Consider the following 21,252-nt stretch of genomic DNA (forward strand, 5'->3'; position numbering starts at 1 on the left):
TTCACTCCGTCGATCCTGCAAAAGAAAGTCAAGGGTTAGAAACGCATCTCATCGCTCGCTGCAGCGCCGCTTCCACTTACCTTCACGTGGCGCTGTCTAGCTCTTCAGCGGTCATAGGCAACATCGGCCGCATCCCAGCACCTACGGAAAAGAAAGACAATAGTTAGAAGCGCTCCGCTTCTCACGCTGCCGCGCCGCTTCCACTTACCTTCACGTGCCGCCAGCAACCTTTTCAGCGCCCATAGGCGACATCGGTCGCATTCAAGACCTACGGAGAAAAAGGACAAAACAAGGTGAGCAACGAACTAATTGCAAAAGGACAGATTACTCACCTTAAGTCTTACCTGAATTTTGTTGGGACCTCAGTTCCCTTTTCGGGTCGGAGCGGCTTTTCTGGCTTTTCCGTACCCCGGCCCCTATGGGGAAATAAGACACACTCATTAAGGTGTCGGAGCAAACCACTACGGCACACCTTCATTAAAAGTACTCACCTGAGCTTACCTCGGCGAATCCATTCCTCCACACGGATTCCTCACCTAGTCCCTGAAAATTAAACAAAGGCCCAGGGACAAATAAGACTTGATCTTTTGAACTATATACTTACGGCAGCATTTTGGTAAAGGCAAGCAGACATCGAACCCTCGCCAAATCCGAGGTCCAGTGAAGTAACTGGAAATCTACGCACCCCTGTGTCAGAAGCAGGATGGAGAGATCGTCCATACAGAAATTAAGGTGAGAGTCTGCGGAAGGCACAGCTAGGGTTCGAGGAGGGTGAGAAGGGAAAAAAGGGGGGAATCTCACACACAATCTAGCAGACAGTTAACTCCCTTTTCCCATCTACAGAAGGATTATTCTACGGGCCAGACAGACGAGGTATGGGGGTCCAGTCCAGTCCATCTTCCAAGCACTACGCTTTACCGTGGAAGAAGTTGTAGCAGTCCAGAACGGGTCGGCGCCTCCGTGGGAATCAGGTGAGCGTTACACATCTCCCCAGTCTGAATCGGCATCCCTTGGGACCCATTTTTCCTTGGGAGGAGTTCCCCCATCCCTGAAGGAGAAGATCCTTTTCCCAGGATCTTCTGAGGATCCCTCTCCCTCAAATTGGAAGACCTGTACCTCCTCCACAAAGTGGGTCTGTTTGGGTCCTTTGTTTCTCCTACCCCCCCTCTGCTCCTTGGGAGGCAGGCTTTCAGGGGCAGGAGATTTTGTTTCCGGTTCCTGGTTTTCCAGGGGCTGTTTACAAGTTGGGAAGGAAGCTTCCTCCAAGGCTTTACACCCCCCTTCCCCTTGTGCCTCCTCCCTGGGAACCGGTGGGTTATCGGGGTGCTGCCTCCGTCATTGTTCTGGAGCACCAGGTCCAGAGTTTCTGCGGTGGCATGCTCATCTGAGGGTTCTGTTGAGCCCTCAGTATGGAACCCAGATCCCGTGCCATATTTTGGACTTGGCGCTCAAGTTGTGAAACCCGCTCAGGCTGATACGGGGCTCTATTTTCTCCCCTGGGTTGATCCCAGGAAGGGTAGCTATCCCTTCTCTGGTAATACCCCGGATTGGGAAGATTTGGGTACCCCTCCACCCTTGGCCTCCCCTCTACCGGATTAGGTTGTCTGGGCTCAGGGAATTGGGGAAAGAAGGATGGATGGTTTTGGGGTTGGAAATTGGGTGGATACCTGGGGAAAAAGTTCTGCCCAGGATTTGGAGAATTTCTGCCCTCCTGTGGGAAGTTGGGAGGGAAGTTCCCTGGGTTAGGTGCTTGGCTGGATCCCCCCCCCCCTTGGGCTGGAGGAGTCCACACATAACCCAGGATGGGTCGGTTTCCCTTGTAGCGGGGAGTGACATAATCAGGGGAGCGAGGGACCACATTTGTGGGACTACCTCCTCGACTCCCTCTCTGTGACTGGCCCGAGGGCCTTCTGGGCTGTGAATTATTTTGTGCAGGCAGGTTTTTAGGCCCCCCCATCTCTAAAGCTAAAACAGGGGCAACCTTTACCTCGGCCACCTTGGCAGCAGCAGGGGTGCTATTGGTTTTGGGGTTTTTCGGCACATTATTTTTATTTTCGATGGGCTTCTGCACCTCATAGATCCGGGTAGCCTGTTCAACGACCCAGTCTAAAGATCTTTTCTCATGAAAATCTATCACAAGCTGGGTCATTATGTATTTGGGTAAGGCATGGAAAAATGTATTGATAAATTCTCTGCTATCCGTGCGCACCCTTCTGGTGGTCTGCGCAAAAGCACGCTTTAATTCTTGCACAAACTATTGTGGGGCCTGATCCTCCCCACATTGCAAATTGTAGGCTGCCTTGCGAGCCTCTTGAGGATTTCTGTGCACAGAAAAATGTTTCAAGATGGCTGCCCTGTATGTGGACCACCTTGAATGGTTTTGATCCTCCAGCCCTGCAAAGAAACTGGAGTATTCTGGTGAGAAGGTCCATTTTACGTACTGGATGCAGCTACTGCTGTCCTTCAAATGGAAAGTCTCCATCATTTGTTCATAGAGCTCCAAGTGTTCCCAAACAGAATACTTGGCGTTCTTATGATAAGGCGTGATGACACTCCTTATTATCTTTATTTTTTTCAATGGGTCCTTAAGCAAGGCCCTTTTTGCCTTATTGGCCTTTTTGGTTCGGGTAACCCTGGTCCATTCATCCTCTGACTCAGAAGCACTGCTCCCAGAGGTGCCCGTCTGATCTTCCAGGTTTTCCCAGATTCTGCGAGCCTGGGAATGGCTGGCAGAATATGGGGACCTGGTCTCCTGTGTCCTGTAATGCTCAGAGGAGTCTTCGGATCCCTCCTTGCTGCCAGGATTGGATGGGTACCCCCCCCCACTGACCTAACTGGGCAGAGGTTTTCAGGATGCCCTTAATGGGCCTACTCTCCTGGGGTTCCCCACTAAATTGCACTGTGCTTGGATGCCCATACCCGGATGCCCGCCCATCCATTCCTGGGAGGTACTGGGCTATGAGCCCCATACTTCTAGCTGGATAGTAATCTGCCATCCCCGTGGCCCTGGGCTCATGTGCGCGAGGGGACATGGGGGTGGCAGGGTCCAGGGGCTGGGAGAGATGAAGGCCTCTGGTACTAGAGCTCCTGAGGTTATGCTCAGCAGTTTCTCTTTCCCAGCGAACCTCATCTCTATCCGCCCCTGTTCCCTGTTGCAATGCAAGAGCCTGCGCTTTCAGTTCCTCAGTTAAGGCCTTACTAGACCCTATCAGTCTCTCCTGCATGGCTACCTGTTGCTGGAGCCTATCATTGTGCTGACAGAGAGCCTCATTTTCTCTCTGTGCCTCCTGATTGGTCCTGGAGTACTGGGCCAGTCTCTGCTGCAGGAGGGTTACCTCCTCAGTCCCATCCCTACTGGCCTGCTCCTTTCTTGCCAGAGCCTCCTCCACCCTCCTGGCGTGGTCTAGCAAGCCCTGATGCTCTTTTTGGAGGTCACCCAGGCCCTGGAGGGCCAAGTGATTTTCTTCAATTTTTCTTTTTAAATGGCAGACTTCCTGGCCTAAGGTATCCCTTTCCTGACCAAGAGCCTGCATTTGTGACGCCAGGTCGTCCCTCTGCCTTTGAAAGGCACCAGCTTTCTGGCGTTCTTCATCAAACTCTGCCTGGGTATCCAGGTCCTTCAAAATCAATTTATTGCTTTCCTCTTTCTCTCTGTCTAGTTGGATTTGCAGGGTGGCTACCTGCTCTGTACATGTACTGTTGAAATTGATCTGTTGCTCCAGCTTTTTCTGGCTCTGCAGTAAGGAGTCCAAACTGTCTTGGTGCTCCTTCTGCAAAGCCAGAATTCTGGTATCCTGGTCTGTCTTTTCCTGTTGCAGTATATCCATGTCCTCTTTTATTTTAATGATATACTGCCTACTATCATTTTCTGACTCCTGGTTCCTCTGCAGCCTCTGCTCAGAAGAGACCAGGTCGGATTGGGCCTTTTCTAACGCCATCTGTTGCCTACTTGCCAGATCTTGGCCTTCAGCACATTTGTCCTGCATGGCTCCCATATATAGATACAAATATGCCGCTATCCTAACCATCTTGTCGTGTTGATCTTTAGCTTTAGGAGCCATGTATAATTCACTCAGGGCCACATGTAATGGACCCTGATCTCTCCATGTATCTGACCCTGTTTCAGTGACCTGTTGCATGATTGCCTGCAACCAGACCGTATGGTCCTGATGAGTCCACTCACCTCTCACAAATAGCTTATGTAAGAAGTGCTCTCTGGCTATTTTCATATCTACCAAGGTCGTCATTCTGGAATTTGAGTTCCTTCCTGACTTACAGAAGTTTGTATTTTATTTTGCAAAACAGACCGTTTCGTTAGAGCGTTCCTTTGAGGGATGCTTTCACAGTGTAAAACAGCGTGGTGATCTAACCGGATATGTGTATCTGGTCAGTTGGCACACTGTATTAATCTGCACAAGTGGTAAATCTAACCCAGAATTCCCGGCTCCGAGCCCCCACTTCTGTAAGCGATATTCAATCAACACTACAGCCAAGTCAATGCCTAGTCTGGGATGCTGAGGGAAACCCTTATTGATGCATTTTTATGTCCAGTTCAGTAATCTGGATGACAACCCTTGTATAACACCCCCCTCTTAGAATCCCCCTGACCCCACTGAGCCAAGAAGTAGGTTTGTTTTGCAAATTAAAAGGTTTATTTGAAAATGTAAACAATATATATATATATATATATCACACTTCTATAAATAAATTAATATCTGATAGTACACTTAGACATATGATGTTGATCAACAATGGGTAATCTGGCACTAGCACACTTCTTTACAATCAATGAGGAGTTAGTATGGGATGGATAAAGTAGCAAAAATACTTTTATGGTTTCAAGGGAAAAGCAATGAGGAATAAAATGCAGTACAGAAATAGTTGATATGATTTTAGCAAAAGATAAGATAATCACTTTTTCTCTGGCAATTCACCCCCTCCCTCCCTATGCAATGTAAGAAATGGAAGGAGATGGAAAGAGGAGCACACAGTTCTCAGGAATGCAATCAAATACAATACAAAATTCAGTTCCCCCCCAGCAAGCTTAGAGGAAACAGGTAGGAGTTTGAAACACAGGCCCAAAATGCTTTTTAAATGTGATGGCAATGGACGGGAAAATGTGCCAACTGATTTTAATTCCCTCTAGAGATTCAGGGTGAGGGAGAGATACTTTATATTAGTTCAGGCTCCCTTTAGCAATGCTCTATGAGTTATTACCAGGTTGCAAATGGATTTTAACAAAGGAAAGAATGGAGCTGCTATTTTGACAAGTGGTAAATTTCGCGAGTACGTGAATCACGATTGTGGTTCTAGGTTCCTTGGAAAGCCTAGAATCACAGCTTTAAAATGAAAGTTAAATTTCGTTCCTAGCCCAAACGGTTCAAGAGATACGGACGATTTAATAAAGGTAGATTTTCGGATTTAAAGTAAAACTCAAAGTGACAGGTGACAGTTGGCAGCATTAGGATGACAGATGACAGCTCACAGCTTTAGAATGACAGATGACAGGATTACTAGGAGGCAGTTCTACTTAGGTTAAAATAGTTTGGATTAGATTATTTTAACTAAGAGATTGGGTTCTGCACAGTTCTGGCGGATACTCACTCCTAATTTTGAAATGAATGGGCCTCGTCACGGATCTGGTCAACTGGACTGGACTTCGGTTCTCTCTGCTCGGCGGGTCAATCAGGCACCGGTTCTGCTCACAACGGTCTGGTTTGTGGTTCTCTCGGGTTCCGGATACAGCACTGCTTTCTGGATACTGCTACAGGTTCTTGCAAAAATTCTTGGCAAAAATTCAAACAGCTCGCCCGGCTGTTGAATAGTTTGGTTGGTTTTGAGGCCTGCTGAAGAGGATTCAGCTGGTGGATTCAGGCCTCTCTGCTACAAATTCTGGAGTTAATTTCTGCTACAGGTTCTGGAGATTGATGGATTTGAAGTCTGGATCTCTGGATGTGAAGTCGTCGGTCAGCATGCTCCGCAGCAAATGGAATTGAATGTCTCTACCTGTCCCAGCAGTCTCTTTTTATGTGTTTTGAAAATGGGTGTGTGCCTGGGCCTAGCTAAGCCTGCCCCTCTCTACTTGTCATTGGCCCAATTCTCCCCTCTCCCATGATTGGGGGAAGGAAATGGATTGTCATCATGATGAGGTCTGTTTATGGGTCAGAGGATCGTCCCCTGCTCAATTTGCACACAAATCTATTTCTGACCCAAATACATATTTATCTATGTACCATTTTTCTCATATTATAGGTCCAGTTAACATATTTTCTGTAGCACCAAACCATCCGATCCCTGTCTTTGTACGATGTTGTGTCCACTGATGACAGAATTCTCCCCTTTTCATCCAGATAACAACCTCTAAACCTTTCCAGATTTTACACAAATGTGCACCAGGGATATGGGTTACAGATGATAAAGTGCCAGATTTTTAACATGTATACATTTAGAGTAACAACCTTTTTTCCGCTACTATCCCCCGGAACATACCACAGGGTCCTAACACCTCTTAAAATGTGCCCAGAAAAATCACAAGAATAATGATATTATTTATATAATTTTGACAGGTCCGTACTATGAATTATCCATCTTTTTAAAAGTATGCCCTGGTCAAAAAGGGGTGTGGCTTCCCACATCACATGGTGGAATAACTGGTTTATCCACTCCCCCCAAGCGCAGCTGGCTTGCAGAGGCACTGCCCCTCCCAGTTTCCCCTAAGAGGAAGCCACTTTACGGCCCCCCCAATATAACATTTGCTTGAGTCCAGGACAGGCCTTTGTTCAACTTTCTGCAGTCCCCAGGTCCCCTCCCTTAATTCAATCAGAGAAGTGTCAACTCCTTTTGGCAAGGGGCAGCAGGATGCAGCTAGGCCTGGGAAGAGTGGCTGAGCAGGTTTCAACTCCTGTCGGGGGTAGTTGTCAGGCAGAATCCAGTTTCATTAAGCCAGGTTTCAGCTAAATGTCACTTTTTGTTCCCAGTTTAAATCAAACTTAAATTTTTACATATACATTAAACAATTACTTCCTTCAAGTCATTTCAGAATATAGTTTTACATTGTATCCACCTCTTAGCAAGTCTTTCCTCGGCCTGGTTTTGTTTCATTTGTTCAGTTTTACACAAAAGTCTGGTGGTTTTAAAACGCCGGCTTTCTGATAGTGGTGAGTACCGGTATTGCAACCATTTTTGGGATTACGAAAATGAATTCCCCACAGTTCTGAGTTGCTTTTTGGCAATCAGCATTGCCATTCCCAATGGTTTCAGGCTACTGTGTGTGTAGGCCAATGGTGGTTTTAGGCAGTGCCCTCCTGTGCTCACAACATAGGCAAAAATGGGTGGCAGTCTATTCTTCATGTTTTCCCTGTGCACTCTCTGGGGAGTTCTGGCCATCATGATGTTTTCCATGCCAGTACTGCACAGTTTTATGGTAGGGCTTGGATGCATGGGTAAAAACATCCCACAGTTTCCACCAAAAACATGCAGGCCCTGGCACTCCCTTACTATTCAAATGGGTGTTCATTTATAGAGCTCTACTGATTCACCGTTCACCTGGAGGTAAGCAAACTTTATGCCACCCCGGCCCATCAAAATCCCACAGCAGATACTTGATACAAATGACCCAACACCATGACTAAAACATTCCCTCTAATGCTCAACAGGAACACATCTCTCATCCATCCTCATTCTGCTTGATCTCTCTCATACCTTTGACACGTTTCATCGCCCTGCCCTTTTATTACACTTCCTGAGCTTTGTTTCACAGGGACCACCCTTCAATGGCTTGCCCCTTACTTTGGCACCAACTCTATCACCCACATGCAGTGGATGTCTCTTGTGGATCTGTCCCGTGCCTTCCCTTTACATTCTATGCCACTTTGCTCCACATAATCATATCTGCTTTTGGCTTATCATATCACCTTTATGATGACAGCATATCAATCCTTTTCTCATCCTACAACCGTGAAATTGCACTATCCATTTGTAACACCATCTGACACAGTGTTATCTGATACTTAACCTTTTGTAAGATCATACTGATCCCAGCATCTAACTACATACACACCCCAACTGTCTCCACCCTCTTTTACCCCGATCTCCTCACTCCATCCCCCAAGAGTGATCTATGACCTTTGGAGATCCTATTTAGCAATGGCCTCCAACCTTACCTCTACTGTTTTGGATTCTAGAGTCAATACCCTTAATCCCCATCACTGCATTACCTGCTATTCAACTAGCCTCAAGTCCTTTGCCGATCTTATCAAACTATACAATGTTGTCCCTTGCACACTCAACAAACTTCCATGATACTCCTTCACCTGCTCACTCATCCTCTATGCATGCATTTGGTACCCAGTCAGTTTACCGAAGCAAATTTCACAGTGGTACATTTCAGTGCAAACATAATAGCAAAAAATACTGAAAATATTAAATAAATATGTATAGGGTAGTGGGGTAAGGGGTTAAAATGGGTCGGGATGGGGTTGGGGTGGGGTTATAAGGATAGAAAAACAGGGAGTTGGGGGACGCACACCCAAATAAAAAAAAAAGAAAATTCAGTATTTTTTCGGTATTTTGGTTGCAGTGAAATGCACCACTCTGAAATTTGCTTCAGTCATATCACATATAAGCATGCATTTCTATGCAAAATTGCTCCCTCTTTAAATTATGTTTGATGTTGTTTTTAAAAGAAATCTTCCTATTTACATCTCCTATCTCCTTCTCCCATCTGGTTTACTCCCTCTCTTACTACTATCCTGAAAGCCACATTTGATCCACACCTCCCAATCCATCCTGTGCCACCTCCCACAAAGGCCAATTTGCCCTCCTGGACCCGTACTCTGGAATAGCTAAATCTCTGAATACTAGATTGAGCCCATATTGGTGCGGTTCAAATAAGCCCTAGAATGACACCTCTGTATCATTAGGAGGATGCCTGAGCTATATACAATGGCATGACCCATCCTCTCCAGTTCCCTACCAAGTATTTTCTTGTATCATCTATTATGTTATCATGTACCTATTGTAAAGCATCCATCAAATGAAATGTACCAAACAACCGAAGACGTATTGGAGCACAATGTTCTCTCACAAAAACGTACCTACAAATAACACATGCAATCAATGATTACATCAAGCTGTTGGGGAAACAAGTGTAATGAAGATGCAACATGCCTGGCTTAAGGCTGTCCATTTTTTTGATGTGTTCCACAGCACGTTGGCACAGAAAGGGATTTAATGCTGAATTATATGTTATTGTATGAGCCATTTGCTCGAATTTCTCTAGGTTTTCTGGGATTACATCAGAATATAGTGTGAACATACTTGAAAAACAGTCCGTTAAGTACAGAAGGATACTACATAATACTGTACATTTATGATTGCAGGCAAAATGGCAATTATTGGCAGAGGTGACAACCACTGCAATGCTCTATTTTATCAGTTGTGTGCAGTTGTGCTGGAACAATTTTCAGAGTGTGGGTGCTAGCGAATAGCATCCCTTCACCAAAATCGTGGGGGTTGGGAACAAGCTTGGGGTTACCAAACTGGCAAGTATAGAGGACATCTTTGAGCCGTTTTTAGAATTATGGGGGCAATTGGTACATCATATGCTAGCAATAATTGGAGAGTGTCTTTCATAAAGGAAGATACCATTCTCAGGGGGTTATTATGAGTACGGCGGTAGGGGGTTAACGGCACCGGTAAGGATGCCGGGGCCATTAACCCCCTACTGCCGCATTCCGAGGTCCCTTAGCGGGAGCCGCTAAGGGACCAGGGAGCTAATAACGGGCCTGTAATTTACGGGCCCATTATTAGCTCCCTCCCCATTCCCATTCGAGCCCTATGGGGGCTCGAATGGGAATGGGGAATGGTTTTCTGAATGGGGACTTAGAGGGTCCTCCAAGGTTGGAATGACCCGGTAAGTCCCCATTCTGAGAACCCGGACACGACTTTGGAGGCAGCCATGGTGCTAATAGCACCATGGCTACCTCCAAACTCATAATGATCCTCTCAGTCTCTTAACACCTTGCAACTGTCTGAATAAAACAATGATCGTATAGGGACTTTGTTAAACCTTATAATTCTCCCACTGTTATTCAAATGGTTTAGCCCACTGAGGCACAAAAATGTTAGCATTCGTCATGTCATCGGGCCTCATTACAACCCTGGCGTTGGCCCATGGTGCTATTAGCACCATGGTCCATGCCGGATTCTGCCATGGTGGATGGCGGATTTACCGTCCCATTCCAAGGTTGGCGGGGCGGTAAATCCCCATTCACCATGGCCCCTTCCCCATTCCCATTTTTGGCCCATAGGGCTCAATGGGAATGGGGAAGGCGCTAATTACGGCACCGTAAATTACGGTGCCGTAATTAGCACCAAGGTCCCTTAGCGGGTTGGACTTTAACGCCTGCAAAAAGCAGGCGTTAAAGTGTGAATCGGGCGTTAAGGGTTTAACGGCGCCGCAGCCTTTTACGGCGCCATTAACCCCTTAACGCCAGGGTTGTAATGAGGCCCATCATGTGTTTTTGGTACCGGTGACCGTTAACCCTTACCGCCTTACTACGAGGTCCCTTTGCGGGTTGGTACTTTAACGCCTGCTTTTTAGCAGGCGTTAAAAACCAACCCGCAAAGGGACCAGGTTGCTAATTCTGGTACCGCAATTTGCGGTACCATAATTAGCACCTTCCCCATTCCCATTATGCCCTATGGGGCAAAAATGGGAATGGGGAAGGGCAATGGGGGAAGGGGGAATTACCGCTCCGCAAAACCTTGGAATAGGGCAGTAATTCCCCTTTCCTCCAAGGCGGTGCTGGTATTTTACCGGCATGGACCAAGGTGCTAATAGCACCTTGGTCCACCGCCTACCGTGTAATGAGGTCCATAGTGTACAGATGATTGAGAGTGTTTTAAATGTGTGTGTATGTGTGTCAATGCCCATGGGCGGATGTGTTAGTATATTTGGGTGTGTTAATGCGCATGATTATGAGGGGATGAAGTGTTAGGACTTGTTGCGGGGGGGGGGGGGACTAGCCCAATTGCTCACAGGCCCATTGTTCAAGGCCCATTTACTCGAGTTTTCATTTGCACATTTCACTGCAAACGTAGATGGGGGTTAGGTTTAGGTATATACTAAGGTGGGGGAGATGAGCAGGGTTTGAAGCAGGTCACCCCTCGCTTTTTTTCTGTAGTAAAATGTGCAAAAGAAAAATTTGAGCAAAAGTGTGTCAAACTGATTTTCTCGAGCAAACATCATAGACCCTTCCAGTGATGGCAAAATCTAGGAAACAGTTGCAATTCCTTACCTATTACGAGAATACAAGAACATATTTTTCCAATAACTTTATTGGTAATCCCATAGTCTATGATGGCGCTAGTAAGCATAGACTAAGAGAAAATAGGCATTGAATGCCAATTCTTAACATGCTGTGTTGGTACTTTGCCATTTGAGGAACGCATCAGTTGGCAGTACTTGGGCCTTGTGGCAACACCAGGGCTAAAATGGCAATAAGTCAGCATATAACAACACTACATGGCACGTTGTGTGAGTTACCTGGCACACTTTGTGAGTAACTGGACATATACCAATAACTGGCATGCTATGACAGGGCCTGGGCATTTGATGGCTCCTGCTGGGCATTTGGGGACATTACCTGGGTCCATGTTGACTATTCATGGCCATATGAGAATCGATCTAGGCCTATGATGCTCGAAGCTCGACTTTGTGTGATGTTGTGTTATGTTATGTTACTGGGACCTGGTAAAGCACAGCTTTCACCATTTCACTGCTCTCCTGACACCACGTAAAAAGCTGTACATCGACTGAGTTTGACCAGAAGATATGTTTTGTTTCATGGAGAAGCATGCGCTTTGTGTTCAGTGTGTGTTTGAGATTTTATGTCATGCTGGTATTCAGCAGAACAGAACCCATCACTTCTGTGAGGGTTAGTGTAGAGCTATAGAAATGTAGAATGCATCAGTGATGCCTGGAGAAGTAGTGAGTGCTTGATGTTTATGATGCAAGCCAGGTGGGGACATAAGGACATGTGGAGGGTGCTAGTGCTGTGTAGATGTCACAGTTGGAGGTTGAGGGTTAGATGTCATGCACATTTAAGTTGAATTGTGTCTCATCTAGTTATGTAATGCCAGTATGTGGCCATATGAAGCCGCTCTTAGTTGTCTGAATCCATCCTTCGACAAGATGTCCTCTCCTGTGTAGTTGAATGAAGATGTTCTCACTGCAACTGCTCACGTGTGCCTTTCAAGCCGGGACTTCATGCTCCTTTCCCTTGTTCATTCAGTGTGCTTCTTCACCCTATGCTCCTTACCTCATCAACTCTTACTCCTGTACCCCTGTGTAACAGAGGACAATGCACCACAAAAAAATGGGCAACTCTTTTTCATGCGCAGTACTTTTTGCAAGCAAGGAAAACACTGCAGAGCTTCAAGCATAGCTAGGTAACATGGAGACTGCATAAGTTAAACCTTAGAGCAGATTTCTGTAGTGCCAAATTGTATAACAGCCAGGTAGCCTTAGCTGAGCTGATGCAATGGAATCACTAAGGGCCTCATTACACGGAAGGCGGTAAGGGTTAACGGTCACCGGTAAGGGTACCGGTGACTGCTAACCCTTACCGCCTTACTACGAGGTCCCTTTGCGGGACCCGACCTTAACGGCTGGTGTAGACCAGCCGTTAAAGTTGGGACCCGCAAAGGGACCATGGTGCTAATTACGGTATTGCAATTTGCGGTACCGTATTTACCGCCTTCCCCATTCCCATTATGCCCTATGGGGCAAACATGGGAATGGAGAAGGGCCATGGAGAAAGGGGAATTACCGCCCCGCCAACCTTGGAATGGGGTGGTAATTCCCCTTTCCTCCATGGTGGTACTGGTATGCTACCGGCGGCAACCATGGTGCTAATAGCACCATGGTTTACCACCTTCCGTGTAATGAGGCCCTAAAACTCCCTGCTGCTATATGGAGGATGCAACACACTTTTTTAGACTGTGATTAAATTACAAACTAACCCATTTCCCAATTATAAGTCAATGAAAAGTTTTTTTTTTCGTTTTGAGAATGTCCTGTGCTGTGGCTTTCCTTTACAAATAATATTACTATGCAACATCTGATGTAGAGGTATGTGGGACTTCGTTTTGTTCCATTTCTGCAGAGAATTTTCAGTTAATCCAATAAAAGTTATCAAAATCTGCAACTTTTGTTATTTAAAAACTGGACAGAGTCTAACTTTTCTTTGCACAAAGAAAAGTATAAACATGCCATATGTTGTACAATAGTGAACACACAAACTGTGCATACTACAGTGAACACACAATGCATTACAGAATTAATGGCAGAATCACTTGATCAATTGAGACCTTAGTTATCGACAATAGCCAGACAGCACACTCAGTGGTTCAGCAGGGCACCTCACAATATCAAATAGTGTATTTATAATTGTTAATACATGTCCACTGACTTCTTTGTATAAGGCAACCAGTTGAGATTCCCTCCAAGGGTTTTAAGTGTGTTCACTTTGCGCAGTGGTCAGAATTCCAGTTAACTCAAGAGCAGCTGCAGTTTCCCACTCCATACTCGTCTCTTCCTTGTTTTGAATGCGACTAGCTGGGCTAAGGCAGTGGTCCAGATAAGATTTAGAAGTGGGAGTAGTTTAGTCCCTATGTTTTAAAGTTGAGAGTAAAATGTTTTTTTAGGAAGTACAAAAGTAATTGCAATTCCAAGTGGGAGTATTATCTAAGTGAGTAAAAATATGTTTTAACTAGAAAAACAAAAATGTTTTTGTAATAATATTGTTTGCACCTATGTATTGATGCAGATTAAAAGAAACAAATTTGCTTCTTCCGATCAGGCAGTACTAATAGCAATGTATTCCTGTGCTAGTTTGTGCACTACTGATCCATACATATCCATGGAGCTGTGTTGGTGAACTCAGGGGCACAAGGTTCTACAGGTCAATTTCCCATTTTTTGTTAGGAGTATTTTTTTTCCCTATTTTTATTTTTGAGTATTTGCCTATTTCTAGGGAGTAAAAGTGGCCAATACAGCCCTTATCTGTATGGCTAGGCCCAGGGGAACTCAGGGTGGGCCTTGCCCCACCTGTCACAGCGTGGCTACACCACAGAAAACCAACAGGTGTGATTGTGATGACTTTCGACTAATAAGAGCAGCAAATCCTAATTTTTCGAAGGAAGATCCAGTGTGTGTAAGCAGAAAACACAACTAGTCAGACTGCACAAAAATATCAATATTAGACCGGAAAGAAGTTGAGACCATGTAAGCCACACAATCCCTGCTGTGAGCCAGAAAAGACCATTGGCAAATGTGTTATATTAATGACATATGATGCTGGGAACCGCCTCCAGTCCCACTCACGAATAATGAGGCACAGTCAATTTGTGAAGGGATTGCATAAATAACTCAAGATCTGGCACTAGTTTAAGGTAAAGCTGAGACTGTAGACCACTTCATCAGCTAAATCTGCCTTTCATTAAGAATTTAAACATACATGGGTCGTTGTTTCATTTGTAAATGAGACATGCAATGGGCCATTCAGAGATAGGCATGCCCATGGAGTGGCATGGGGTGGCACGTGCTACCCCAGGAATCTGAATGGCTATCCCAGGAACCCCATTATCTTTAAAATTAAACTTCAAACACAGGAACGTAAGACACTGTAATGTTAATGATAACACTTTAAACACGGGAATGTAACGGCACTAATGTTAGTAATTAAAGTAGATATGGGTAGTGGAGACAAATAGTACATTAATGCTATTCAGACCTGCTTGTGTGTGTGCGCTTGTACTTCATGCCACCTCTGCATAAGTCGGTGTCCCACTTGGGCCACCTCAGTCAAAAGAGTCTGGACATGCCACTGCCTGCAGAGAACCATGTGCCCCATTAGAAAGAGACTTTTATTTAAGAGGTCTGTGACAGGAGGGGCTATCCCACTCTGATTGGAACGGGTTATGTTCATGTTCTGAGGTTTATGTTTTTCTTTGCCAGCTGGGGGTTCTGACTGAAACGGTCGATGAATAGGGAACTGGAGAATGTTAGATAAGGTGATCTGGATCAAACATGTTGCATTAAAAATCAGGCTCTAAAAGTCTTTAATAAATGTAACTTTGACAAATTGACTCTTAATTTAAATGTCAGTGTTGAATAATGTTCAATCTATGGACCTCATTTTGAGTCTAGTGGTAATGGTAAGCAGGCCTTATCTCAAATATTTATAGTGACTACCTAATGACTGGTCATAAGTAGGGAGCTGTTCCAAAAGCTACAGAAGATTGGAATTGACTCCCTGAATTCCTTTTTAACCACAATCATATTCAAGTTGTCAATCCAAAGGGCTGTTGAAGCGCTGATTGAATCCCAACTATGACCATTCTTCAAAACAAGAATCAGCCCTATTGCTTGCTTCAAGGAACTTTAGAGGCTACATCAAGTTGTTTTCTGACACTTCGATCACCTCTAAACTCAGTTTAAATGACATAATATTATTACAAGAAACATGTGCCTTGAAACCTTTGGCCTGGGATGGATACCAGACATGTTCTCAGCAGGCAACAAACCTCTGGGGAGATAAGCCTTTGGAAAGTCTTCTGACTGTGACCCCGCTAGTTATACATGAGAAGTTTGGACTACATATATTACTTACAGGAATTGAGAATCCAATTTGCCATAGATTATGTGTATCAGGAGCGTTTTGGCAACACACCTGCTTTCTGTGAACATATTTGGTTACCTATCTAATTAAGTTGAAACTGATACATTTTAGGATTCTTTTTCTTTCAGTGGAAGGAATGAATATTGTTATTGATCTCTGTATTAATTGATATGTTTTCTTTTCTTTTGATTAGACTATGAAATGTGGATTTTAAATGTGATGCTGTTAACGTTTACGAGTTTGAAATAGGTGCGTTGAATTATTTATGTATCATGTATAAGGTTTGAAAAAAACAATACAATAAACCATGTGATATTATTATTAATAATTCAATGGTATATGTACAATAATTGTTCAAAATATAAGAGTGCATTGCTCAATCAGCACTTGAATAGACACACATATAAATGGGTGGGAGGTTTCTCTTAAAAAGAGCCAACTTGTTCCCCTTCTAATTAGCGAGATACCGCAAATGTACCTTAAAAACTATTTTTAAAGCACTTCCAATGCACTGATGAGCAATCAATATATGATTCATGCTCCGTTTCTTCGTTATACCAATGATAATGAGCAGGATGATATATAGAAGGTCTAAACAACAAGTGCGTTATGCCCGTCTCTTACCTTTGAAGAACACAAAGTTCCCCTCGCTGTTTTCATACACTGCATCAATGCTTGGAAGCAAGCCCCTCCAGAAATAGGTGATCTGCATGGGGTATCCATCCATTACTCGGTTATTTCGGACCCGCCAAAACCATTGATCCTAAAATCCAAAGAAAGCATCTTTTAGAAGATATTGAGACCTCGGGAAGAACTTATGGGAAGAGGACAGTCAGGATCTGCTAAATAGCAACCAATGCATCTAAATGTTCTTATAGTAAAAATGGGGGGTTTAGCTAACATGCACTATATTACAGAGCTGATGAAATGACCAAAATAGCTGGTTTGTATTTGTAGTATATATTTATTGAACATTAGGTATGGTATTTCAAACCGAGATATGTACATAGGCGACAGTACAGATCAGGGCCAATCGCTGTGTCAGGTGCCTTTACAATGGGGAATGGGGGTAGGAATCCGTTTGGGACATAATTCAAGTTTCATAATTGTATACACTGAACACTAAAAGGTATACATTACATACTGAGATGTATATGTCATGTATTCAGATGCATACATTAGATACTGAAATATACACACTGCACACTAAAATACATTATTTATTCAGGGGTATGTACTGTATATTGAGATGCATGCATTATCTATTGAAGTATATTCACTGTATACTGAGATGTGATCATTATATACTATGTGGGACAAGACATCTCTTAGCCAGGTTTCATGTGCTCATCCAATGTATCCTTCTGAGCCAGTTATGGCAGCTGGTCCCCCATGGGTACTTGAATGGTCCATTCATCTACACTATCGTATGAAGGGCATCATACAGGGTCTAGAACCGATTAGGAATAAAGGCATCATTGCATGAAGGGTTGTATTTCTGATAGACACAGTTTGCCCCAGGAAAGCTTTAGTGGCTCCCATAAGACTCCTGTAGGATAGTGAATTCTAAATATTGTATAGGGCATGGGACTTGGAACCCATGCAATTGGTGGTATAGGAACACCACTGAGCTCATACACCACTGAGCTCTGATCCATGGCAGTATCAACCGCCATACATTGATGGGCCCGTGCCAGTACTACCACATATGCAAATGAGGATAATGTACACACAATAGAAACAGACTGTCACCAATAGTAGCACTGCTGCAGATATTGCACAGTGAATGAAGGAATACATTAATGTTGTGCGCATTTGCCAAATATAGACCTCTTTGAGTTGAGAAGATTTGATCAAGAAAGACATCGTAAAAATGATAAAAATCAAGGTAACACACATAACAAATAAGAAATAATAAGGACAGAGCCAGCGTGAAAGGTCCAAGCTGGCAAAACACCTTGTGCCTGGTAGGAGTCTATTACATGAATGTGTGGCATGGTGGGGTGCAAAAGAAGGACTTCCATGGAACAAAACGTGCCACTCGGATGAGTCTGGGATATTGAGAGAATGAGTAATGGATTTGGCACAAACGGAGCACTAACGGTGCCACTGAAGGAGAGGAGGGGCTGTCAGCAATGCCAGGATGTTCACTGCTGCCCTTTACCTGATGGATAGGAGAGCCTGCCAGAGATATCAGAATCTTCACTGTCACCCTTTACCTGAGAGATAGGAGGGACGACTAGAAATGTCTAGCTATTCACTGCTGCCCTATACATAGATCAGACATCCCTGAAGTCAGAGGGTCCAAGGTCCATGGTGTGTAGATGGCACATAGACAAGAGTTGCCACCCTATCAGGCCCGGCTCAGGAATTTTCATCTGGGTGGGCCAGGTTTGTGACCAGGGGGGCCCACATTTCATTGGGTGTGGGTGTAGGAGTACCCTAATCAAAGTGCTGACGCTGATCCAGATTTCCCAGATCTGTGATCAAGCACATTTCTTTCCGTGATCTGCAAAAATACATTTGCACCCCTCCATAAAAAACAGTACATAGCAAAAGAGAAGCAAGGAAAATGGTGTTGCAACATCAATCTACCTATTTTCCCTTCCCATCTGCTCTCCCCTTTCTGTTATATCTGATCCTCCTTCACCTTTCACCATCCATACACCTTCCTTAATCTGCCCTAACCACTGTTCCCATGTACCTCCCCTCCCACCTATTCACACCAGCACCCAGCATGCCTTTCCTGGCCTGGCTTGGGAGAATTGAGGGTGATGCCTCCTCCCCTTCCTCTGAGAGGGCTGAGCAGTGAGGCCCCCAGTCTTTGTACCATCTCAGATGGTGTCTGCCCAACAATACCTCCCTGAGCACTGTGGCTACTCCCAGCAGGCCGCGGAGGAGATTCTTGTGCTACCTCCATCTTGTTGTGAAAGATAGACCCCCACCCAGAATACTGAAGCAAGGAATAGGAGATTTTGTTTCCTACTAAATTACATTTTTTTTCAAACTTCTTTTTATTTCAAGAACAGAACATTCTATGCCCAATCAATACTGGTAGTCTTGTTGATCTTAACAATATTTAGAGCACAACAACATATCCTCCAATGACATACACATGTATACAATCCTCCCTTCACCCTACATTCCACAACCTCCCCCTTTTCCAACTGAACCCCTACAGTAGTCCCGTTCTGAATGTCTCCCATCAATGGTTCATGTCCAAAATTACATTTTAAACACATGTTATTTTTTGTTGCATTTTTGCTGCACAATTTAAGTGAGTTGAGAGTGCAAGGCGGTACTAGGGCTGTAAGGGCTGCATCAGGAGGCAGACAGTGCTGGTTGAGGGCTTTCCGGCCTCCTGGTATCGCTCCTGGTGGGGCATAGCATGAAGGAGAGGGCTATGGTCCCCTACCATGCCCCTGTACATCATTGTCTGGTACATACTGTTTACATACTTGTTTTAATATGCAATTGTCCACAATGACTTTTTGTCTGATGTGTTTACTTTGATTTGGTATTGAATGACACAATTTTGTTCAATAAATGTGACCCGGAAATGTTCGAAGTTAGATGTGTGTGTGTGTGTCCTAATGCCTGTGCTGCCCATCTATTAAACCATGAGTGAGGCTTTTTAGTATAGCTTATAATGCTTACTGAATCACTTATAGTGGCACCTAATTTTAACAGGAAAGGCATAGTGAAATTCAAAAATATGCTCAGGATCACACACTTTATTTAAGAGGAAAACCCATAATTCAAACCTACCCTGAAATGTAGATACTTGACCACACATCTGAGCTCAAGTTGGTACAAATATGTGTTGAAGTTTGTCTTTGAATACCTAAACTAATACTCAATTTTATACAGATGACTTTAAGAAATGCACAAGTCACATGATAAACCAACCTGACAATGTATTTTGTTTTGAATCCTAAACTGCATAGAACAGAATTCTCCTGTTTGCACCTTTTGCAAAAGGAGCCATTCATTAATTTTCATTGCTTCCACCAAGCACTGTAAAAGTAAGGAGTAAAACACAGGCGAAAATTGCCTTTGCTCTTTACTTTACCACGTGTCTGGAAAAGTGTAAATCACTTCCACCATTAACGATTGTGGGAGCCATCCACAATGGATTTCTTTTGACTCTGCCCACTTTTACCAGGTTTAAAAGTCAGGCAGATCCCATAGGAATCCATTGGTTTTCCACCAATGTAAAAACACTTGCTGGTGGAATACCAACCGGATTTGGCAGGGGGACCTTGTTAAGTCTGATCTGATCTGCTCTCCAACTTCTCCTGTGTAATCATACAAAATCCTGCAGCTCACAAAAAGCAGAGCTAAATGAATTTAGCACCACTTCTTCCACTCCGCTTGACCTGGAAAATAATCCCCTATGACTGTAGCTTTATTTTCCCCATCCTGAATGGAACTCTAGAAGCTCGAGCATAGCAATTAATGAGAATTTACAAAAAATCCCATACAGCCACAAAGTGAAATGAAATGATTGACATGGTCATTGTTTCACACAGCTTGTTCTGTATCCCCTTAATTACTAATCACCAAACAAGCACACTTAAACAGCTTCTTAAAACTCTCTGTATTGTTTTTTAAAGTGCCACAGCAATGATCGCTGCCTTGTTACCTTTTCTCATCTCTAATGTATTTATTTATTTAATTTATTTCTAAAGCACTAGGACAGTGGCCCGGAGGCATAAGAGCACTGACATGACATACAATATAAAACATAAAGCCCAGAGAGGCCTAAGAAGAACTAGTGGAGGCCAAGGATCCATTTACTCAAAAAGAAAGGTTTTCAGGACTTGTTTGAACCTGGGAAAACTGGCACACCGCCTCAAATCAGGTGGACGAGTATTCCGTAAGTGAGAACTTGTGGCTGCGAAGTATTCATTTTGCATCTGTACCAGTTTGGCCTTTGGGGTGAAAAGCAACCCTGTGTTATCAGATCTTAGATTACATCTGTGCTGCCATATAAGAAGGGTGTATTCCATACATGCAAGCATGTACAATGCAAAGGGTACGAAACTTGATTCTCTTTGTAATGGGGATCCAATGTAATGCTCTGCGTGCTGTTGAGATGATCTGTTTTACACATACCCATAACGACCCTCACTGCGTTGTTCTGGAAAACTTGCAGACGATTGAGTTCTCCTTTGCCAACCCCAAGCAGACTGCTGGCACGGTAGTCCAGGAGGCTCCCAATGATCGCCCTAGCTAGGGTGCCACAACTGGAGGCCTCAGGGAATGGTCTGATTTGTGCCAAAGGTTGAATGTAGTATGTTGAGTTAGACAATAGGCAACTGATAGGGGACCTCATAGAGAGCTCTTGGTCAATAGGGAGTCACAAGGTTTTTACTTTTTTCGAAGTGGGGAGTAGACATTCTGCGATTTAAAAGAATTAATAGGACTGATCAAGCTGGCGCAACTTGGGGCTCGTGCCCAGTATAATAATCTTAGTTTTTGTGTTATTCGGGCTAGGCCATTATACCGAATCCAGAGCTGGATTTGGTTGCATGTGGCATTAATGACATCGGTGTCTTTGGAG

The 21,252-nt window shown here is 44.2% G+C and overlaps 1 protein-coding gene across 2 annotated transcripts in view; it reads right to left on the reverse strand.

Annotated features, from left to right (window-relative positions):
* Positions 1-21,252, reverse strand: part of MMP16 (matrix metallopeptidase 16) — an 892,963-nt gene that overhangs the window by 116,779 nt on the left and 754,932 nt on the right. For both annotated transcript variants that reach the window (XM_069621310.1, XM_069621309.1), the window contains one exon: positions 16,311-16,449. In XM_069621310.1, coding sequence (XP_069477411.1) covers positions 16,311-16,449 — 139 coding nt within the window. The remainder of the gene's footprint in view (positions 1-16,310; positions 16,450-21,252) is intronic.

The sequence above is a fragment of the Ambystoma mexicanum genome, chromosome 5q (assembly GCF_040938575.1).
Source record: "Ambystoma mexicanum isolate Mex_15411 chromosome 5q, UKY_AmexF1_1, whole genome shotgun sequence".
NCBI classification, from domain to species: Eukaryota; Metazoa; Chordata; class Amphibia; order Caudata; family Ambystomatidae; genus Ambystoma; species Ambystoma mexicanum.